Source organism: Cornus florida, unplaced genomic scaffold (genome assembly GCF_030987335.1).
Source record: "Cornus florida cultivar Cherokee Brave unplaced genomic scaffold, ASM3098733v1 CherokeeBrave_3.0.0_Hap2_Chr04, whole genome shotgun sequence".
In the NCBI taxonomy this organism is placed as follows: domain Eukaryota; kingdom Viridiplantae; phylum Streptophyta; class Magnoliopsida; order Cornales; family Cornaceae; genus Cornus; species Cornus florida.
The window spans coordinates 89866075-89890509 of record NW_026775574.1 but is presented as its reverse complement, the minus strand read 5'-3'; the positions used below and the strand labels follow the sequence as shown (position 1 = coordinate 89890509).

Here is a 24435-nt window from a genome sequence, read left to right as displayed (position 1 = left end):
TAATAATGATAATAACAAAAAGTTGTTAAAATCTAAAATCATTCTAAGAAATAAAGAAAAATAAAAATTATAGCTAATAAATGAATATTTAATTATTAATCGGGAGGAATTTGCGAGTTTTAAACTGTCTTCCCAAACCCGCCCCTAACCCGATTATGATGATTCCAAACCCGTCCCATTAGAGGCGGGGCGGGTTACCTACAACAGAAGAGTAGAAATTAAGATTATACAAAACGAACTCAATTGTGTATTTAAAGTTCTTGTAACATTGACGAGGATATGTTGGCTCTAGAAAACCTAAAGGAAGTTCAGCACACATAATTGTTAAAGGCTCACAGCGTACTAAAGCGCTAAGGCCTCTCGGAGCCTAAGGCGCACGCCAGACTGAAGTGAAGCACAAGTTGAGAAAAAAATAATTAAAAAAAAAAAAACATTTTAATAGTTAACATAACAAGCATTTTAATAGTTAACATAACATGCATTTTCATTTTTCATAGTTAAAAAAAAAGAAAAAAAAGAAGAAGAGAGAAGTGAGAATAGGAGGAGGAAAAAGACAGAAGAAGAAGAGATGGAGAAAGAGAAGTGAAAAGATGCAGCAGTAGCGGTCTAGAAGAACAAAGAAAAAAATTGATAGGGTCCACCACTTAACATATGCAGAAGCAGAGAAAATAAGAAGCAGCGTGTTTGTGTTTACTCTTCTGTCCATATAACTTATAATAAGTGGTAGGATCCACCACTTAAAATATGCCGCAGAGAAAAATAAAGAAGCAGCAGCATTGAAAAAACAAAAAAAACAAAAAGAAGAAGCAGCAGAGCCCTATTTTTTTATTTGCTTTACCTTGTTGGTTTTATATAATTTATAATAAGTGGTATGCTTCACCACTTAACATATACGTACCAATTATACGAAAAGTTAAACCAACATAACTCTTTAAATAACATAAAAACAAAGTACTTCAAAGAGGCATGCCCCACATGCGCCTTGGGCCTATCGCCTTCAGCAAAGGAGGCGCGGCTATGCAAAGGGGCTCGCCTGGGTTCATGTAAGGCGCCAAAGCTGCGCTTTGATGCGCCCGGCGCCCGGAACGCGGTTTGTCTGCTACTTTCTTTGATATGCTACTAGTTACATGCTATATGCTATGATTTTGGCTTCAATGTTGTCTGTCATTTACTTGGATATATACCAAACTCATGATTCTTTTTAATTCTACTTCAACTAGTCCAGAATATTAGTTGCATGCATCTGGAAGCAAAATCAGAAGGAATGAGATATTCACATTACACGATATCGTATCAAAATAATTCTACAGTGTGACTGCATTTGACGAACAATTGTCATTTCATTTTCTACAAAAAAAAAAAAAAAAAAAAAAAAAAGGAAGCATAGAATATGCAACAGCATAAAGCAGAGTCCAAGTATCATCGCCCAATTGAAAAAAACACTGTCAATCAACTGTAATAATGAAGCAAATAGTTCTTATGCTGGAACAATTAGTAGCAGATAGTTCCATGACCTACAACCAGGAGTATTTCATTCAATGGAAGTAGGAAGAAACGAAACTGAAAACTAAACCGAAATTTTTAGTCCCATAGTTAGCAATAATGATGCCGTGTCAACATGGAAATTTTAGAACAAATTTGATCAACAGGAATTTGTCACATTAACTGATTTAAAGCATCAACTATCATCAAAACAATATGGTACATGGCAGACTGCAAAAGAACCTGAATTTGCCACATTATTATCGGCACAAGATTCCTCCAAATGGCGAAACCATTAATCCATCATATCAAGTTGATATTTTCTCAGCAGAGACGAGAGGATGAAATCAAAACAATCCTCTAAATAATCAGAGGGTAAACTGAAAAATTATGAAGAATGCAAACAGATACTAATACGTCTTGGATCGAATACAATCCCTGCAAGCATCAAATATCAATCGTACCAGGCTTCGGAAATCCTACATTATTGATCCAACAAAAAAAGAGTACCACTTTCTCAAAGTCTTACAGGCGAAGGACATTGTATTTGTCAATCATAATCGCAGCAGTGCCACCAGTAGTTGGCCTAAAAGGAGAAACAAAACCTCGTTATTTCAAGGTAAAGAAGTATACTAAACTGTTGAGAACTAGCTGAAAACAAGAACCTCCATATATGTAGTTTAAAATTAGATAATAAGGACATATAAGTATTATATAAATTTGCACAGCGAAAATCATAACTTAAACAGAATAAACTTACAACCCAACAAAAACTTTGAAAGCATCATAGATACCCCACTGCACTCCAGTAAGGGTTCCGATCATGACAATACGAAGAGGAAGGCCACAGGTAAACAAACCCCACAAGCTTAGCTTCTCTACAGCCTGTAACATGCACATATAAATAAGTATAACATACACAGTGACTCTAAAGAAAGAAAATAGAAGGGCATTAGCATTACTCAGTGGCCTAGTTAGTAGAGAGCCCAGCTCTCCAAGCGGGTGTGCCCGTGTTCGAATCCCTCCTCACCCTAGTTTGCCAGGATAATATATATATATATAGAAATTACATATTATGTGCATCTTTAACTCACATCCAGATTATCAGCAAGATGTGATACGATCGCACAGAATACGCCAGCCACATATCCACCAGCAAAGCTCACCCCAAGCTGCAAGCTTTTGCTGCACTGGTCTTTTGGAGTTGGGATAGCATACTTGTAGGGCATCTCCACAATGGTCTCAAAAGATGCAAACTTCATCATTCAAATATCCATTTTTTTAATCATCAGAGGGCCTCCTAAGAAGGGATTATCAGGTGTAATTCTTCTAATGAAAAAACCAGTGACATAAAAGTAGATACAAGGCAAAGAAACCACAACTCCAGCCACTCAAAATACTTACTATAGTTATGTCTCATGCGCACCAAATTTTAGACAGACAATAATGTACCAATTGATTATTAAATACTAGATGATATTAAATCACATCAACTAGCTACTTAAATAGACCTCACTCCTTCAAATGCCAATCTCTAACAATGTAAAAGGCCTAAGGGCCATGCGAAGACTACACATGAAGCAACCACAACACATTCGTCAACTGAATCTCAGCAACAGTTGGAGTATCGACCCAATGGGCACTGCAGGGGGTATTGGTCTTTTTTGGCAGGAAGATGGCGTATTCCGTATAATTGATCAATGTGACTTCCAGGTTACACTTGAATTTTGTTCAATCCAAAAAAGGTAATTGGGTTCTCATTATCATTTATGCAAGCACTGATGACTGTATTAGGGTAGCCCAACGGGATTATCTACAACAGAGAGCATAATTGGAATCATTGATGGCCCATTATAGGTGACTTTAATGATTTATTAATGCCAACCGAGAAGAAAGAAAGAGAGAGAGGGGAGAGGAGGTTTGGATACCAGAGGAAAATCCCTGCTAATATATCCAGGAACGATTGGATAGAGCATTGGCTAGTGGAGAATGGCAGCATATTTTCCGGGTGGAGTTACCCATCTTACTGTTCTAGGTTCTGATCATTGCGCTCTTCTATTGAATTTATATCCTAATTTCAGCAAGAAACATCGTCAATTCTATTTTGATGCTCGTTGGGTTTTGGACGAGCGATGTGCGGATATTATCCGTACTGCCCGGCAAGGTGCTATTCAGGGGGTCTCAGATGTTCAAATGGTCTGAAAAAATTAAAGCCTGCAAATTAGCTTTATTGCACTGGGCACTCTCTCGGTCTTGTAATTCACGAAGAAATATTTAGGTCTCTGAGGCTTGTCTTAAGCAGCTCAAGGAAGACTCTCAGAACTACAACCACTAACAACTTTCTCCAAACAGAAAAGCACCACCAGAATTATTGACGCGACGAGGAAATTTATTGGGGCCAGAAATCTCAGATCCAATGGATGAAATTTGGTGATCGAAACTCAAAGTTTTTTCATCCTCCTACAATCTGCCGAAGGAGGAGAAACAACATTTCTGGAATTGAAGATCTCAGTGGGCAATGGCACGAGGATGAATCTAAAATTCAGGCTATTTTTCAAACCCAATCTCGTAGCAACATTGCTTCTTTTATTCAGCATGTTCTAGTGAAGGTACAAGTATATGTATCTTACTACCGGGCAACCATGTATGGGCTGGGTGATCAAAACTCTGCCAAATTGGTTGGGTTGAATTTGGCCCATCTACCAAAATAAAATTACCATCATCAAGAAGAATTGCAACTGAAGAAATTGAAATGCTAGAGCTTATGTTTGTGGACCAAGTTTGGGACTCATTGACAAGCACTAAGTTACCATCTAAAATTTTCAGTTCTGATGAGTATATATGTTAGAGACACCTCTCTCTGTCATTTGGGAGAGAGAAAAAAGAAAAAGACATTTCATGTCCAGTTGCAAAAAATTATATACACGGCTGCCCATCCATCTTTCTCGGTCAGTAATCTCTCTACTTTACCACCAAGGCCAGTAGCCTAGTTGTATCCCCTACCTCCCGAAGTGGAAAGTCAGGGTCCAAGTTCTCATAAGGGCACAAGAGTGTGAGTTTCTTGCCAAGATAAAATAAATAAATAAAAAATCTATCTACTTCCTTTTGCAATTAATACTTCCTCTTAAGCCATTCCCAACATTGAACTACCCTATATATAATACCAAATAAATTAAAAGGAGAAGGATGTACAAGCAATTGCAGAAGGATGGACAAGAAAAATCATATAACATATAATTATAGAATAAAAGGATTACTGAAGCTGCTCCAGCAGGAAGTCCGGTTCCAAGGTACTTGGTACGCTTTCTCGCTGCTTTTTTCTCCTTGGTCTCCATGAACTCCCAAGGACTTCCTATAAGAAGTGGATAGCAAGGATCAAAAGCAATCTTCTCAAGCAAGACAACACTCTTTATTAGATACATTGCAAGCTTAACATTAATGGGAAGCCCAACAAACCCAATGTATTCCACCACCTTAAGGTTCTGATGGGGCCAAGATGTAACCCTTAGCTGTTTTCTTCTCAGATTGGACTTGGACCATTGCAGCTGTAACAAGGAGGAATGGAGTCATACGGTGCTTTATACATTTAAGTAGACCATTAGCATACAAAACCAAAATACCAAGCATCAAATCATAATTGCTCAGGGCAAGTTAGAATCATGACACAGCTAGATTCAATAGAATAGCCAAAACGAAATGTTCCACATGATCCATGGAGATTGAATGCCATGTTGTTATCATATGACTCAGCAAGATAAAAAATAAAAAAAGAAATTCTTTTATGGCACTAGTCATTCTGCTTATTGTGCACGCATAAATATTATTCTGCTTTAGACATAAGATTGAGTGGACATGCAATTTAGAAGACCTTTAATTGATCCACAGAAAAAATACTCAAGCATTTAAGAAATAAAATCAAGACAAGTTAAATGCTTAGGAATGACAAAAGATGGATTAACTTTCAGTAGTAACACGCCAGAGTGCCCACAATTAATAACTAAATATCCTGAAAGATAAATTAAACGTCTGCTACTGTAGGGTACTCTCGGGAAGTAGAACAAAGGGAATGATTCCTATTGTGTTTTTTGAATGGCATTCTTCAGCATTTTTCATCTTCTAATTATGTGGTAAATTTTTACCGGGGTTTCTTAGTTTGTTTTAGTCTTTAATTGCCCGCAACTTTTAATTTATTGAATAACCTCTGTTCCTCCTCCCCACTGCAATATCAATTTCTCCTTCTTCACAACATTGTTCCCTTACCAATAGAATTATAAGGAAAGAGAAAAGATATCAAAGTTACCTTGTAATGGACAGCAGACCGTGACACCTTTCTAAGAGTTGAACTAATAGATTGGTGGGTCCATTCTAAGCATGTATACTTGGGCCTAAATAATATGGAATCAGTCATATCCTTGATCATTGATCTAAATGGATGTTTTTGCCTTTACACCAAAACAACTCAGAGACAACATGAAAAAGCAAAAATGGACTATAACGCTGAGCATCACTCAGCAATCTGATTAAAGTAACCATTTTCGAATTAAACTTATAATGAGAGCAAAGAATCCTCGATACTAGCATGGTTGGAAGAGAGAAAGGGGAAAGAAAAAAGAAACACTGCATTAGAGATGAATTCACACTGTTCTGAAGAGCAATAATGACTAAATCTAACAGAATAAGGCAACAGTCCAAGAGTTCCTATTCTGGGAGGAGTCGTGAGCAATTAATTAGTAATTTAGTATCAATTGCAAAGATACTTGAAAAAATCACAAGAATAAAGCAATCTAAGAAGACGTAAGATAGTAAACGGCCATGTTAAAGTCTCAGGCAATAAATATTAAATCAACATGGGAACAACAAAATGATATATATTCATTTACAAAATCAAGCAGGAGAATAGATCAAGCTAAACAGTATAAGATCATTTTTCCTATTACTGATAATATTGTAATTTGTAATAGCCATAAAGAAGGAAGTAATTGCTCGGGAAAATTGAAAGCTTTTAAGCCGAAGTCCAAATGAATCAAAATTTCCATTTGGAAATTCAATTACGAAAGCAATAAACGTGACAGTTTAGAAATGCAGGTTGTAAAGTAAGAAGTATTACCTCCAACACAAATTTATACAAGAAAGTACATGCCTCAGGGGAGCAAAAACAATAATGTCTTCATCATCACTTGCACCAATTCCCAACTCCAGTTACTTGAGCTTATTAAATATAGGAAATTTAGCAAACCCAATACTATTCTGAATAAACCAAAGAAAAAGTAAAAAATCAGCACAGATTGAATAAAATAAAATTAAAGGGGGAGGAGATAAAATGAATTAGTTCCACTTAATAACCTCAATGGAGGTCCTGTGCAATATAAGGCTCTCTAGCTCAGAAAGATTACTTAAAATCCCCAAAAAAGTTAAAATTAGAGATTTGCAAAACTAACCCTCGATATACAGTGCAACAAGCTTCTGTATGTTCTTAAATGGCAGGTTTATTTTTGGTCCGAATTACTTAAGTGACAGAGATTCATTGCAGAAATCTCAATATTTTCAACATTGAAGCAGTTAGTTATCTCCAAGTGCTTCAATTTGAGTGATACATCAGGAACTTTCAGATTTACGAGTCAGTGTCTTGCACAGACAATTGTTCCAAAAATGGACAGCTAGTTAAGAACTACTCGAGAACTTGTCCAGTTAAATTCACATGTGCCATCAGAAGATTATATTAATTATTAATCTCTTTTCATATAGTATTCCCCATAACCCAAGCCAAGACCATAGCAAAGAAAATGACAGACAACATTGAAGCCAAAATCATAGTAGCATGTAACTAGTAGCGTATCAAAGAAAGTGGCAGACAAACCATTGAACTAAAATATATACCAAACTCATGATTATTTTTAATTCTACTTCAACTAGTCCAGAATATTAGTTGCATGCATCTGGAAGCAAAAAACAAAAGGAATGAGAGATTCGCATTACACGATATTGTTTCAAAATATTTCTATAGTGTGAGACTGCATTTGAAGAACAATTGTCATTTCGTTTTCTACGAAAAAAAAAAAAAAAACATATTATATGCAACAGCATAAAGCAGAGTTCAAGTATCATCGCCCAATCGAAAAAATCACTGTTAATCAGCTGTAATAATGAAGCAAATAGCTCTTATGCTGGAACGATTAGTGGCAGATTGTTCCATGGTCTACAACCAGGAGTATTTCATTCAATGGAAGAAATGAAAGTGATAACTAAACCGAAATTTTTAGTCCCATAGTTAGCAATAATGATGCCATGTCAACATGGAAATTTTAGAATAAATTTGATCAATAGGAATTGTCACATTAACTGATTTAAAGCATCAACTATCATCAAAACAATATGGTACATGGCAGACTACAAAAGAACCTGAATTTGCCACATTATTATCGGCACAAGATTCCTCCAAATGACAAAACCATTAATCCATCATATCAAGTTGCTATTTTCTCGGCAGAGACAAGAGGATGAAATCAAAACAATCCTCTAAAGAATCAGAGGGTAAACTGCAAAATTATGAAGAATGCAAACAGATACTAATACGTCTTGGATCGAATACAATCCCTGCAAGCATCAAATATCAATCGTACCAGGCATCGGAAATCGTACATTATTGATCCAACAAAAAAAGAGTACCACTTTCTCAAAGTCTTACAGGCGAAGAGCATTGTATTTGTCAATCATAATCGCAGCAGTTCACACCTTCGCAGGTGCAGTGCCACCAGTAGTTGGCCTAAAAGGAGAAACAAAACCTCGTTATTTCAAGGTAAAGAAGTATACTACACTGTTGAGAACTAGCTGAAAACAAGAACGTCCATATATGTAGGTTAAAATTCGATAACAAGGACATATAAGTATAATAAAAATTTGCACAGGGAAAATCATAACTAATACAGAATAAACTTACAGCCCAACATCAACTTTGAAAGCATCATAGATGCCCCACTGGGCTCCAGTAAGGGTTCTGATCATGACTATATGAAGAGGAAGGCCACGGGTAAAAAAACCCTATTGGCAGCTCTTAAAACTGCCAATAGGTGTCTCCTCGCTATCAAAAGATCTCCTATTCAGTTGCTTCTACAAACACCACTAAATGCACAAGGGTGCCACCCTCCAAAAGTCACATGTTAGGGAACCCACTGTACAACCTCTATCATGCCTCTAGAGTACTGAGGCATAAACAACAGAACCCCAAAAGCATACCCCAATTATCCCGGGCCACTGGACAATGCAGCAAGAGGTGATCTACTGAATCTTCATCACTTTTGCAGATACAGCACCGGTTAACAATAATTTGTCTCCTCCTCCTCAAGTTGACCGGCATTGGAATCCTCCCAATGACAGCTGTCCAAACAAAAAAGGCCACAGAGAAGGAGGGCCGCGGGGCGGGGCGGGGCGGGGCGGGGCGGGGCCGGGGGGGGGGGGGGTTGTGGGGGGGCTTAGTGCGCCAAACAGCCTTCCACAGGAAAGCAGGCCCCACAGCATTGGGCTAGAACAATCTGCTTTAATCACAGGTAGATTAATTCAAGATAATTTGATTCTTGCCCAAAAGTTAATCATAGGTTTTAACTGGAGGAACACTAACCCTTCAATTGCCCTAAAAATAGATTACCACAAAGCTTATGACAGTGTTTTGTGGAAATTTCTTTCTACTCTGCTGCAGTCTCTTCAAATTGGAGATGGATGGATCAAATGGATAGAAGAATGTAATTCTTCAGTTAAATTTTCTGTTATGGTGAATGGGGTCCAATGTGACTTTTATAGTTCTGAAAATGGGCTGAGGCAGGGATGCCCCTTGTCAATTCTTCTCTTTGCTTTGGTGATGGAGTATTTCTCTAATCTGATGGAGAAAGTTACTTCAAGTGGTCAAATTAAGTTTTGCAGCACTGCTAACAAGTTAAATTTAAATGTCTTACATCTTATGTTTGCAGATGATTTGTTCTTGATACAATGGTATCCAATGCTGATTTGAGGACTACTAGAGCCATTTCTCAGGTGTTAACTGAGTTTCAGAGGGTTTCTGGGCTGAAAGCAAATCAGGAGAAGAGTTTAGTGAGTTTTTTTTTTTTCAATATCTGTCAGAAGATGTAGAAGAATTATGCGTAGTTTATCCTTTAGAAGGGGGTCATTTCCCATCACTTATCTTGGCTTGGCTTTGAAGGATAGAGGTTTAACCAAGGCTGCTTGTAGTTCTCTCCTTGACAAGATTACTACCAGAATAAATCACTCGAGTAAATATCAATTGTCTCAAGCTGGCAGAGCGGAGATGGTGAGATCTACTATCTATGCTACCATTCATTGTGGACAACAGTATTTGACATTCCTGCTGCTGTGAGAATTCAGATTGAAACGAACTAAAAGAATTTTATTTTGGGCCATAGTGAGAGTGAAAAGAAAATGCATTACATGAACTGGTAGAGTTACCTCTCCCTGAGTTCTCTGCTATATATGAAGTATTTTGAGATATTGTCCACAGAAAAAGATAAGATATGGGTCAAGTGCTAAGAAGCATGGGACACGGACATGATATGATACGGATACCCCAACACATCAAATTCTAAAAAAGTAGGACACGGCTAAGATAAATAAAAAAATCTATTTAAATATCTATTGAGTAAGAAAATTATAGAGGTTTAACTAATTGATAATTTCTATACTAAAGTTACACAAGTTAGAAAATGATGCTATTCAAACATCAAAGAGAACATATAATATTATATACGATATTAGTCTCCTATATTGTCATCAGAGTGTTGTTTCCAGCACTATCTTGTTTGTTTATATAAGACGAAGAGTGTAGGATGTGTTGGTCGAGTGTCCGGTATGTGTTGACCAAGTAACCAAGATGTGTTAGCCAAGTGTCCGAAATAATAAAAATTACTTTTTAAATTATGGACACTGCCATGAAATGTCGGACAAAATGTCCAAAAGTGTCCATTAAGTGTCAGTGTCCGACGCGGACACGACACCTTCTAGAAGTGTCCGTGCTTCTTAGTTCAAGTGGTTTGAGATGAAATATTTTTCAAAGGTCAATATTTGGAGATGTGCTATCCACTTCAACGCTTCTACTATTTGGAAACATATAGCAGACACAAGATCTTTTATGCAGCAGCATATGGTGTCTGAGGTTGGAGAGGGTAGTAATTTTCTTTTACTCCATGATCGTTGGTGTAGTGGAAAATCTTTGTTTCAGAGATAGGGAGCCAGAATTGTTAGGGATACGGGTCTTGCAAATAATGCCAAGGTGCATCAGATTCTGTATAACATGAATTGGCAAGCTTAGTTTTGTCCTAATTATGCTAAGCAAGCCATTTCTGATGTCAGGGTGGGATATGATGCTGATAGAATGATACGGAAACATGGTACTTCTGTTTTAAATCAGTTTGGAATCTGTGCAGAGAAAGGAAAGAGGAGAAATTTTGGTATAGATAAGTTTGGAATTCAGGGATCCCCAGGTGTTCTTTTACTGCTACTCTTCCTATGCATCTGTTGTTGCCTACATTCGCTATATTACAGAATAGAGGCCTGACTCTAACTGCGATATGCCACAATTGACATTCTTACACAGATCAGAATCATCATATCAAACACTTGTTTACTTCATGTAGCTTTGCCTCTCAGATTTAGGACTGGTTTGAGTCTTCTATTCATTGGTCTAAACCTGTGCACAACTCTCTCTTGATCAGTTGGCCAGGTGGTTCATTAGTCTTTGTTGGAATAATTTATTGAGAGCAAATTTTATTATCAGATATTCTCCACCATTATAGGGGGCATTTCAATAAGAAAGGAATGCTCGAGTTCACTCTGATGTGAAGAAATCTGCTGCTCAGTTAGCCAGAGAGATCTTTTGCAAAGTTATGGATTGTGCCTCTTTCAGTTCATGATGTGCCCACACTGTGCTTCTGATTATTTTTCTGTTTTATTCTACTGCTTTTTATGTTCTTAGTTATTGGAAATGGATGTATTCCATTGTTCATTATTTGTATATGAGAGGGAATGCCCTCTCTATTAAGCCTTGTGCTCATTGCATATCTTTGGCATTATAAAACAACCATTCATGAAAAAAAGGGATAAAGGAAAGAATGATGACATGAATATTCTAAATTGTGTCGCCATCGTTTAAGTGTGGAAAGTTAAGCATTGTAATCCTCCCTATAATAAATGATAGTGTGAAAAATCATTTTTTGTACCAATAAGAATGTGTATGACATTTAATCATACTCAATTTTCATATACAAAATTGACCCTATGCGCAACTAATTCAACAAAAAAATAATAATAATAATAAACATTTCATGTGTAGTCAGCCAAAAATCATATACACAGCTGCCCATCCATCTTTTGTGGTAGGTAATTTCTCTCTACTTCACCACCAAGGGCAGTAGCCTAGTTGTATTTCCAAACTCCCAAAGTGGAAAGTCAGGGTTCAAGTTCTCTCTACTTCCTTTTGCAAAAGAGTGTGAGTTTCTTGCCAAGGTTAAAAAAAAAAAAAATCCTTTTGCAATTAATACTTCCTCTTAAGCCTTTTCCCAACATTGAACTATCCAATATATAATACCAACTATTCAGGAAAAAAATATAGATAGTACCAAATTATTTATAGGAAAAGGATGTACAATCAATAGCATATAACATATAATCAAAGAAGTAGATGATTACTAAAGCTGCTCCAGCAGGATGTTTGGTTCCAAGGTACTTGGCACGCTTTCTCGCTGTTTTTTTTTCTCCTTCGTCTCCATGAACTCCCGTGGACTTCCTATAAGAAGTGCATTGTGAGGATCAAAAGTAATCTTCTCAAGCATTACAGCACTCCGAATTAAATATTTGCAAGCTCAACATCAATTGTATGCCCAACAAACATCAATTGCATTATTTAGCACTTCACATCATCCAATCATGGGGTCAATTTTCTAACTGGGGGCTTCTTAGTTTGTTTTAGTCTTTAATTGCCTGTGGCTTTTAATTTATTGAACAATCTCTGTTACTTCTCCCTACTGCAATCTCAATTTCTCCTTTTTCACGAAGTTGTTCTCTTACCAATAGAATTATAAGGAAAAAAAAAGATACTAAAGTTGCCTTCTAATGGACAGCATACCTTGACACATTTATAAGAGTTGATGAACTAATAGATTGATGGGTTCATTCTAAGCATGTTTGTTTAGGCCTAAATAACATGGAATCAGTCACATTCTTGATCATTCATCTAAATGGATGTTTTTGCCTTTAAACCAAAACCACTCAGACACAACACAAAAGGCAAAAAGGGACTATAGCACTGAGCAATCACTCAACAATCTGATTAAAGTAACCATATTTGAATTAAACTTACAACGACAGCAAAGAATCCTCAATACTAGCATGGTTGAAAAAGTTTAAGGAAAAAAGTAGGGGGAAAAAAAAAAAAAAAATGTGTTAGAGATGAATTCACACTATTCTGAAGATCAATAAGACTATATCTAACACAATAAGGTAATAGACTCCAAGAGTTCCTACTTTGGGATGAGTTGTTGAGCAATTAATTAGTATCAATTGCAGGTACTTGAACAATCACAAGAATAAAGCAATCTATCATGTGTAAATATCAATCGACCATGTAAAACTCTTAGGCAGTAAATATTAAATCAACATGGGGATAACAGAAGGATATACTTGAACAATTGGGAGAGTAGAGCAAACTAAATACTGTAAGAGCATTTTTCATATAAGTCTTAATAGGTAATATTGTAATTTGTAATAGCCATAAAGAAGCAATTCATTGGGAAAATTATGCTTTTAAGCTGAAGTCCAAATGAATCAAAATTTCCATTTGAAAATTCAATTACGAAAGCAATATATTTTTTTGATAAGTAATAAAAAATTAAAAAGCGTTAAAAAGGGGAACGCGTCCCCAGAACAATAATCGGGGACTAAGGCCCCAAAGAATCCAGAAAAGAAATTAAAGCATCAGAAGAAGAGCAAGAACTCCTTGTCACATAACTAAAGAGAGAGCGAATAATGATAAGTTTTAGTGTCGCTGTAGACGACTCTTTCCATTCAAACATTCTACTATTTCTCTCCTTCCAGATGCTCCACCATACACAATGTGGGACATTTCTCCAAAAATCGCGCACACCTCTGCTCACGCGATATCCTCTCCAGGCATAAATCAAATCCTTAGTAGAACGTGGCATTACCCAACACATGCCAAATAATCCAAGAATAAGACTCCAACAATCGTACGCCACAGGACAATGCATAAGAAGATGATTAACAGATTCCCTATCTTGCTTACAAAGGCAACACCAATTAACAATACAATTTCCCCTCTTCCTCAAATTATCAATCGTCAGAATCTGACCCCAAACAGCTGTCCACACAAAGAATGCCACCCTAGTAGGTGCCGAAGAGTGCCATATAGTTTTCCACGGGAAGACAAAGCTAACAAAATTAGACAGGCATAAGAACAAAGATCTTACTTCAAAACGACCATGAGAAGAGGGAATCCATATCAAATTGTCATGCCCCCTACCAATTTCTTCCTGCCGATACAATTGGTCCAGAAAAGCAATATATAAACCTCATAGTTTAGAAATGCAGGTTGCAAAGTAAGACTTATTACCTGCAACACAAATTGATAATACAAGACAGGATATCCCTTTATCAGGGAAGTAAAAACAATAAGGCTTTCATCATCACTTGCACTAATTCTCAACTCTAGTTGCTTGAGCTATTAAATACAAGAAATTTAGCAAACCAAATAGTACTATGAATAAACCAAAGAAAAATTAAATCAGCACAGATTGATAATTATGTTAAGAAATAATAAAATGAAAATTAAGGGAGGAGATAAAATGAATTAGTGGAACTTTCTAACCTTGATGGAGGTCATGTCCAACGTAAGGCTTACTAGCTAAGAAAGATAGCTTGAAATCCCCAAAAAGTTATAAATTAGAAAATTGCAATACTCATCCTAATATACATTTCAACAAGCCCCTGGATGTTCTTAAATGGCAGGCTTATTTTGGTACGAAGAACTTAAATGACATGAGATTCACTGCAAAAATCTCAATACTTTCCACATAAAAGCAGCGAGGTGTCTCCAAGCCCTTCAATTTGAGTGATATAGATTGGGAACTATCACATTTACAAGACAATCAGATTTTTGCGCAAACAATTGTTCCAAAAATGGACAGTTAGTTAAGAAGTACTCGAGAACTTGTCAAATTACATTCACGTGAGCTAGTAGGAGATGGTTGGGGAGTTCCAGCTAGTAAACCCAAGAGACAATGAATGCAGGTGATTTGTAATATGACCCAGGAAAATTTTAACTGTTAGCCAAGATATGATAGCCTAGAATCATGAGATGTGACTTACCATATTAGCCGAGACATGATAGCCTAGTGTTACGGGGTTGGGACCTTGACAAGCCCCCTGACAGCCATAGGATGCTGTCAGCGTGCACTGGGGGTGCCTAGTGGCATTTTCGTAAATATGGCAAAAAAGTGAAGCTTGGAGTTTTGGCTCGGGATCTTTATGGGTGGTACCTTGAGTCCATAGAAGATGGTTGGCACAGACGGTACTCGATTTGGATGTCGTGCACTTTGAGACATTTATATGTGGGTGCAGATTAGTGGGCTTAGCACGGGCTAAGTTCACAAAGTTGGCTCAGATGTTGCTTAAAGCATGGACCACACAAGTCATGGACGTGTGGCATAGTCAAGTCAGGGACATAGGCACAAGGCAGTGGGCGTAGGCAAGGCTCAGCGTGCAAAGTTGGCTCAGGGGACTCAGACATGGCTTATGGTTACAGAAGATGGCTAAGTGGGCTCAGTTGGTTGGGGGAAGTTACACTTCCCACTAAGTGGGCTCAGTTGGTTAGGGGGAAGTTACTAACACTTCCCACTAAGTGGGCTCAGTTGGTTGGGGGAAGTTACACTTCCCACTAAGTGGGCTCAGCTGGTTGGGGGAAGTTACTAACGCTTCCCACTCGTGTGCATATATTATGGGAAGTGGGGGTGTGCTGAGTAACTTCCCATACATGTGGCACAGATCTGAGGGGACAACACACAGGTGGTTAGGGTCGGTTTTCTTCTACTATGCTGATTTGTAGAAGGTGGCAGATAATGTGTAACTTCCTGTGGACAAGTGGCATGAGCAAAGCGTGCCAACAAGCTAATAGTTGGGATTGTCAACTACATATGTAGTGTTGGCACACTTAGTGGGTGCCAACATGACCCTAGGTGGATGGGGATGTCATCCACCATTTTAGTGGGCAGTTGTGGGCGGTTTTGAGAGTTTGCCTATATATTGCTAATGTGGGTTCTGTAAAGAGGGCAGATTGAGAGTGAGACACAGAGTTGTGTTGTGAGAGACTCTTGCATGCTTCTGCAGGTTGAGGCCTTTCCTTGTACTGTTTTGTGAATAATAGTAAAAGGTTGGAAGCCTTGTGCTTCTGTAAATTCGTGGGTGTTATTGTCTTTACATTCTTGCAACTATACTTGTGTGTAAGAGTATTTTACTTGCTGTGTGTTTTAGGCAGCAAGTGTGAGTTGGCTGAGTAAAGTTAGAAATTCAGAGAAAAGTTGTTCATATTTCTGGCTTAGTGCCATCACAAGGCACTAGATTCGTGTTCAGAATTTACCCCTGTGACACCTAGTATCATGGAATTTGACTTTATTTACGCATATATTTAGGCATAGACTCTACTGTGATTTAATTTGGTTTCCCTTTTTTGTAATATTTAACATGTGCTCTTTTAGTATATAAATACCAGAGATGTGAATGAGTGAGCATTCTCAGTCAAGCCTTTACATATTTCTCTTGTATTTCTTCTATCTTGTATTTTTTCTGTAACCCTCACTCATTAGTCATTCCTCAACTTTCTGAAAGCCCAACTCAATCCTTTTAGTTCTCTTTTCTATTGCAAAGTTAACCCAATTGTCAATATCAAATTTACAACTTTCATCAAGATCAAATTGAAATTTGAATTCATCTGTACTTCAACCATTGTACAATTTCAAGACTTGAAGTAGAATTGGAGTGGGTTGCACAAAATGGAGGCAAGTTAGTGGGATTTTATGTGGTAAAAGAATAACATATAGACTAAAAGAAAATTTCCATAGGACCATTATTACTTGTTACACCTACTATGTTTTATGGAGCGGACTATTGTCCCTAAAACAAAAAACAAGAACAACGCCTTCATGTAACGGAACTGAGAATGATAAGATGGGTGCGTGGAGTGACTAGAAGAGATAGGGTCACTAATGAAAGTGTGACAGGAAAATTAGGTGTAGCACCCATTGGTGAGAAAATTCGAGAGAGTAGACATAGATGGTTTGGACATATGACACGGCGGTTGTAATAGAAGGAAAGAGACGGAGAAGGCGGCTAAAAATTACATGGGATGAGGTTATTAAAAATGATTTTAAAAAGTTAAATATAGAAGGTGAATTAACATGTTATAGAAAAGCTTGGAGAGAGAGAATTCATGTGGCCAACCCCATTCATATGGGATTAAGGCAAGGATCATCACGATGATGATGAAATACAAAAGCTTTTCTACTTCAAGTAGCTTATCTCCCAGTATCAGTTCATTTATTATTGTGAGGCATCAAAGTCAAACCAAACTATACCTCCTTTGATGACAGACTAGTTCTGTGGGGGCTCACATCCGGGATGCTTGGAGGGCTACACCTCTTTGTATTTGGTGGTGCATTTGGCTTGAGAGGAACAGGAGATACTCTGATGGAAAGGAGTTGCCTATTTCTTGTCTTAAGTTCTCCATTGTTTCCACTCTTTTTTGTTGGGTTTCGGGTAGAGATTATAGATCCATTGAGGACGTTGTCGTTCTTTTGTTGTTCCTATGGGATGCGCTCCCCTTTTGAGCATTTTTTATACCATTCTTACTTATCAAAAAAAAACAGACAAGTTCTTGCCGCTTCTTTCATTGTCAAAAGTGAAAAGATTGAAACAAGGACTACATCAAGAAGTCCACTAATGTGATCCTCCAAACACAACCCTCCTCTATCAACCTTCTCATTATTGCAATTAAAGAAAAATAAAAAATAATAATTAAGAAAGTGAGATAACAAAAACACCAATCCCTAAAAGTATAGTCTATACTGTCTTTATTATTAATTTAGCACCGTAGTGGGATCCTAGCTTTGTCTTTAGCTTTCATGGTGCTCAGTTCTTTCACATTCTCCTTCTCCTGATGAGGCTTCCTTTCTTTGTTTAACAACCTATTTTTTATTTCCATCATCATCATACTCATTTTGGACAACATTTTAGTACACAGTGAAGGAACTATAAGACCACATATTCACGTTCACATATAGACCAGTGTACATGATGACATTTAAAATTATCAAGTTTTCTACTTTTTTGTATATTTTACTCGGAAATGATCAGAAAATTAACTTGTTTCTATAGAACATTAATCAGATAAGGAGGTATGTCCTATAATCACATGAATCAGAGAAAATTCCGCCTTGGTCTGGTAGTAATCTTATCCCACATCCTTTCTGCAAATATTCTATGGGTCATTTGCCTTGTCATTCACGGCTATCCAGAAAACTCGAGATAAACCACAATGCTACCATCCTGCAAAACAGGTTGCCTCAATAATAAGTCCTAGGTGAGAGTACCTATGTGTAAGGCCGAATTCCTTTTATGTACACAAGTATATACTCAATCATGACTACATTTGAAGCAAGTATATGACTTCAGCATGACTGCATTAACAGAAGGAAATGCAATATTTTCACATTGTGAGAAAATATAAAAGAAAATAATCATCCTTTTCTCATGGAAACATGTCTAAAAGGAAAAATTAGGATTTAGTGACCCAAAGAAAAATTAGGATTAGCAACCATAAAGTAATAAATAAACTTAAGTACTTAACCTCCCATTAGGTCACTAAGGAATATCTAAAGCTACGTTCAAAAAGTCTCTCCTTATTCCATTCTCTGGCATAACAGAACCGCTAAAAACGCAAAGAAAAAATTAGGATTTAGTTACCCCAGGAAAAATTAGGATTAGCAACCATAAAATAATAAATAAACTTAAGTACTTAACCTCCCATTAGGTTGCTAAGGAATTTCTAAAGCTACGCTCAAAAAGTCTCTACTTATTCCATTCTCTAGCATAACAGAAACGCTAAAAATGCAATAACACTTGGAAATAATGATAACTTTAACATCAGATAAGAAAACTATAGTGATTGTTCTATCAAAGTGGCTGCGAAAGTATAGATATAGCTTCATTAACTTTCTTTTAGTTATATTTTCATAAGAAAGATTCCAATGTGATCATGACCAATACAAATCATTTAACTTTCAGGTGGTCCAAGGAAAGCAATATGAGGCAGCCAAATAACCGATGAGTAGAATGATAATTTTTTTATTATATAGTTTGTCATATAAACAAATTTGCTTCCTCATACCTATAAAAACAAAGCACTAAAAAGAACTAGAGAAGAAATCCCAAGCGAAATATATGGCAGTAAATATATAAGACAAGATCTGCTTCAGTTCTTGTTGAAGGAAAACTGAGTTAACCTGACTTTGGTCCTAAAAAATTATTTCTTTATTTCTTTATAACAGTAAATATATAAGAAATCCCTAGCGGAGGGTACCAAGAGGAATAGACTGGGTATAAATACAAAATGTAAAACTGATATGTAAATAATAATCCTTCTATCTTTACTTGAAAGAAGCTATAATTAATTTTCTGACCACAACAAACAATTCTACAGAAGTTTAACGCAACTGCAGAATCCATTGATTAAAGCGTATAAAAGCTTCCATGCAAGTACAACAAGAACAAAACATATTGTTAAACTAACCTTTTACGTAAACGGGATTATTAACAATAATCTTGTCTTTTGAAGCATCTGGAAACGAAGAGCATCTTTGTGAAGCAAGCTATTGCTATGTTCTTCTAGAGCACTCATCTGCATATTCCTATTGCCTTCATTCCCATAAAGATTTCTTCTGTGAAACAAACAATCAATGAGAGAAAACACTTTCAAGGAATTAATTTGTGAAAACAAAATGAAAGCCAAAAACAAGATTGAGACCATCAAGTACCTAAATTGAAGTAATCAACTTTCTTAGTCACCTCCGAACTTGCTTGTTGCATAGAGTTGTAACAGTCTTAAAAGATGAAAAGCTACAGTGTGAAGTATGATGGACTTTGGCCCTAAAAGAAAGAGTGAGAAGGTAGATTGAAGCCGAATTTAGGACATGTTAAGGTTTTAAAAACAGGTGAAAATTGTATAAACAACAACCACCACTACCAAGCCTTTTTCCCAACTACTTGGGGACGGCTACATGAATCCTATGTTTCCATACCGCTCTATCTAAGGTCAAAGACTCAATCAAGCACATGCTATCATATCCTTCTTTACTAACTCTACCTACATTAACTTTGATCTTCCTCTTCCCCTAGTATGTGGACTATGCCACTCTTCCTAACTAGCGCTTTTAAGGTCTTATTTGCACACGTCCAAACCATCTTAACCGATTTCCTCTCATTTTATCTCTGATTTGTGCTACTCCAACCATCTTCCGAATGTGATCATTTCTAATTCTATCCTTTATAGTCTAACCGCTAATCCATCCCAACATTTATATTTCCACCACACTCAATTTATGCCTATATTGTTTCCTAGTTGCCCAACACTCTGTGCCATAAAGTATGGGTACCCTAATAGTGGTTCGATAGAACTTCCCTTTCAATCTTAAGGGGACACGCCTATCACAAAATAGACTAGATGCACTCCTCTATTTATACCATCTTGTCTTGGGTATCTTCCTATATGCTAACAATGGATGTAGGGATATAGTCATTGATTTGAAAGCTAAAATTGTTGAAGGATTTAAATATTAAATCTACACCCTCTCTAACAACTTAAGCTTTTAGAGTAGATGGTTGTTAACATGGTATCGGAACAGGCAAGTCCTGTGTTCAAACTTCACCATCACTCTCATAATTAAAATTAAAACACGTGTTGTTTAAGTGTGAAAGTTAAACATTAAAGTTATACCCTCTCTAACAACTTAAACTTTTAGAGTACATGGTTGATAACAAAAGTAATAAAAAACTTCATATGAAAGACTTTGTTCATATAAGGTAGAAGAAAGAATGATAATATGAATATTCCAAGTTGAGTCTCGTGTTGTGAAAATTAAGCATTGTAATGTTTGTACCTATTATAAATATTAGTGTGAAATATCATTTTTCTGTACCAAATAAAATGAGTATGACCTTTAATCATGCTCAATTTTCATGGAAAAACATGACCCCGTGTATAACTAATTCAACTCAGAGACACACAGAGAGAGAGAGAGAGAGAGATTTCATGTGTAGCCAGCCAAAAATCATATACATAGCTGCCCATCCAAACATGGTATCTCCTACCCCCCAAAGTGGAAAGTTAGGGTTTAAGTTTTCATAGGGGTAAAAGAGTGTGAGTATCTTGCCAAGGTAAAATAAAATAAATAAAAATCTCTCAACTTCCTTTTGCAATTAATACTTCCACTTAAGCCTTTTCCCAACATTGAACTATCCGATATATTTACAAGAGTAAGATGTACAAGCAATAGCTTATAACATATAATCAAAGATTTAAAGGATTACTAAAGCTACTCCAGCAGGAAGTTTGGTTCCAAGGTATTTGGCACGTTTTCTCGCTGTTTTTTTCTCCTTGGTCTCCATAAACTCCAATGGACTTCTTATAAGAAGTGGATTGCGAGGATCAAAAGTAATCTTCTCAAGCATGACAGCACTCTTAATTAAATACATTGCAAGCTCAACATCAATTGTAAGCCCAGCAAACCCAATGAATTCCACCACCTTAAGGTACTGATGGGGCCGAGATGTAAACAGTCGCAACAATTGCAGCTGTAACAAGGAGGCTTGGAGTCATACGGTGCTTTAAACATCTAAGTAAACAATTAACATACAAAACCAAAATACCAAGCATTAAATCTTAATTGCTGAGGGCAAGTTAGAATCATGACATTGCTAGACTCAATTGAAGAGCCAAAACGAAATGATCCACACGTTCCATGGAGATTGAACACCAATATGACTAAACAAGATCAACAAAATTTCTTTTATGACATTAGTCACTCTGCTTATTGTTTTTTTTTCCTAGTTATCGCCTATTTTGATTTCACTATGCGTATTGTTGCAACCATAAATAATTATTCTGCCAATTTAAAAAACCTTTAATTGATCCATAAAAAAATTACTCAAGCACTCAAGAAATAAAATCAAGACAAGTTTAAAAGCTTAGGAATGACAACCAATGGATTAACTATCAGTAGTAACATTGCCAAATTGTCCACAAATAATAACTAAAGATCCTGAAAGATATATTAAACTTCTGCCACTGCAAGGTACTCTCGGGAAGTAATAGAAAGAGGATGATTCCCATTGTGCCGTTGGCTTGCATTTTTCATCTTCCAATCATGGGATCAAATTTCTGACTGGGGTTTCTTAGTTTGTTTTGTTCTTTAATTGTCTGTGCCTCTTAATTTATTGAATGATCTCTGTTCCTTCTCAGTTCTTCCTAGTGCAATATCAATTTCTCCTTTTTCACAACATTGTTCTCTTCACACCTTTCTAAGAGTTGATGAACTAATAGATCGGTGGGTTCATTCTAAGCATGTATGCTTGGGCCTAAATAACATGGAATCACTTAATCAGTCACATCCTCAATTACTGATCTATATGGATGTTTTTGCCTTTAAACCAAAACAACTCGGACACAACAAGATAAACCAAAAATGGAGTATAATACTGAGCAATCACTCAACAATCTGACTAAAGTAAACCATATTCGAATTACACTTTTGAGAGCAAAGAATCCTCGATACTAGCATGGTTGAAAGAGAAAAACAAAAAATAGAAGAAGAAAACAGTGTGTTAGAGATAAATTCACACGGTTCTGAAGGGCAACAATACTGAATCTAACCAAATAAGGATACAACCTCAAGAGGACCTACTCTTGGACAAGTTCTTGAGCAATTCATTAGTATCCATGGCAAAGGTACTTGAATAATCATGAGAATAAAGCAATCTTAGAATGTGTAACATATTAAATGACCATGTAAAACTCTTAGGTAGTAAATATTAAATCAACATGGGAACAACACAATGACATAAATGCAGGTTGTAAAGTAAAACTCATTACCTCCAACACAAATTTATACAAGAAAGGACATGCCTCTATTAGGGGAGCAAAAACCATAAGTTCTTCATTTTCAATTGCACTAATTCTCTAACTCCAGTTGCTTGAGCTTATTAAATACAGGAAATTTGGCTAAACCAATACTATTCTGAATAAACCAAGGAAAAACTAAATCAGCACAGATTATTAATTATGGTAAAAAAGAACATAAATAAAAATTAAGGGGGGGAGATCAAATGAATTTGTTACACTCACTAACCTTGATGGAGGTCATGTGCAAGGTAAGGCTCTCTAGCTGGGAAAGATAGCTTGAAATCCCCAAAATGTTATAAATTAGATATTTGCAATACTCAGCCCCGATATACATTTCAACAGAATCTGGAGGTCCTTAAATGGCAGGCCTATTTTTGGTCCGAAGTATTTAAAAGACATAAGATTCATTGCAGAAATCTCAATACTTTTCACATAGTGGCAATAAGTTATCTCCAAGCGCTTCAATTTGATTGATACATTGGGAACTTTCAGATTTACTAGACAGTCAGAGTCTTGCACAGACAATTGTTCCAGAAATGGACACTTAGTTAAGAAGTACTCGAGAACTTGTCCAGTTACATTCACATGTGCCAGCAGGAGATTGGTTAGGGAGTTGCAGATAGTAAACCCAAGAGACAATGAATGCAAGTGATTTGTAATCCGACCCGTGTCAGGAAAATTGTAGCACGTCTTAACAATAAGGAAGTCCACGAATGTGATCCTCCAAACACAACCCTCCTTTATCAACCTTCTCACTATTGCAATTTTAAAATTAAAAAAACAATAAAAATTATTAAGAAATTGTGATAACAAAAACAATACAAAAATGCTCAATTTTTGTAACATAAGTTGTTCATCGAAAAATAAAATAAATAGAGATATACAAATCCATACATTAGTGAAAAGATGGTTTGAATTTTTACCTGGTTTTCTCCATGGGATTTGATTTTGTCCAAAATCCAACACAAACAGCTGAAGATTCGAGAGATAGCTTGTTTGCTAAGAGACTTGCTTGCTTTGTTCCACGCAGTGAAAAAAGTAGCCTATAAAACAACATCACATTCATACTCCGGGTTGAATAAGGTTTGCACTCTTCGTGTCTTACTAGGTTTAGGATTTTCTTTTTTTCTTTTTTTCTGCCAAAAAAAAGAAGAAGAAGAAGAAGAAGATAAAAAATAAAAAATAAAAGAAGAAGAAGCAGAAGACGTACGCAGTTGGCTGGCTGGTCGCCCACTTCTCTGAGAAACAAAAGGCAACAGAGAAAATAATAAAATAAAATAAAAAGGATAAAGTGTAAAAAAATAAAAATTGTTATATAGAGAATGTGTAAATATCTTTTTTGTTTAAAAATTTACCTTATATTTTTTCAAATTGAGTAAATAAAGACAAATCTTTTATATGAAGACTGAAATTTCTAAACTGTCCTTAAGACAAAATATAAAAAAAATTAATTTTAAAAACTTTAAATTTTAAAAAATAAACAAAAATATAAATAAAATACTAAATATATAAGGGCATTTTACAAAAATATATAAAAACCCCAAAAAATTATATATTTATTGTTTTATTTATTTTTCTATTTTTATTTATTTAAAAAAATCCCTAAAATCCCTTAAAGTTATTTTGGGATTTTTATAAAAAAAAATTTGGTCAAAATTGTTGACTGGGGGACAATTTGTTACAAAATTTTAAAATATAGAGATTTATAT

The 24435-nt window shown here is 36.1% G+C and overlaps 1 protein-coding gene across 11 annotated transcripts; it reads right to left on the bottom strand.

Moving 5' to 3' along the window:
* Window positions 1-1625: 1625 nt before the first annotated feature.
* Window positions 1626-24235, bottom strand: LOC132303846 (mitochondrial phosphate carrier protein 3, mitochondrial-like). 11 transcript variants are annotated; one of them, XR_009481368.1, is made up of 12 exons: window positions 23937-24235; window positions 23650-23769; window positions 22953-23481; window positions 22697-22841; window positions 19584-21399; window positions 19340-19487; window positions 12172-12268; window positions 6590-8245; window positions 4956-5027; window positions 4740-4834; window positions 2243-2367; window positions 2053-2068 (listed from the first exon to the last, which is right to left on the bottom strand). XR_009481368.1 is itself a non-coding variant. In XM_059801290.1 (3 exons), the coding sequence occupies exons 1-3, from the start codon at window positions 2745-2747 to the stop codon at window positions 2008-2010; spliced, it is 357 nt and encodes a 118-aa protein (XP_059657273.1). In that variant the 5' UTR covers window positions 2748-4727; the 3' UTR covers window positions 1626-2007. The 11 variants fall into 11 exon arrangements, 1 of the variants encoding a protein (XP_059657273.1); XR_009481369.1 differs by lacking the exon at window positions 23937-24235 and having other exon boundaries at window positions 6590-6729; window positions 7882-8245; window positions 23650-23929; XR_009481373.1 differs by lacking the exon at window positions 23937-24235 and having other exon boundaries at window positions 6590-6729; window positions 8168-8245; window positions 23650-23929.
* Between the last annotated feature and the right edge of the window lie 200 nt (window positions 24236-24435).

Excerpts from the sequence above, each read along its gene's own strand:
- LOC132303846 (XM_059801290.1), bottom strand. The coding sequence starts at position 2,747 with ATGATGAAGTTTGCATCTTTTGAGACCATTGTGGAGATGCCCTACAAG. Across the intron at positions 2,368-2,576 it reads ATCTTGCTGATAATCTGGAT|GCTGTAGAGAAGCTAAGCTT; the intron begins GTGAGTTAAAGA and ends TGCATGTTACAG. Across the intron at positions 2,069-2,242 it reads TTCAAAGTTTTTGTTGGGTT|GCCAACTACTGGTGGCACTG; the intron begins GTAAGTTTATTC and ends TTCTCCTTTTAG.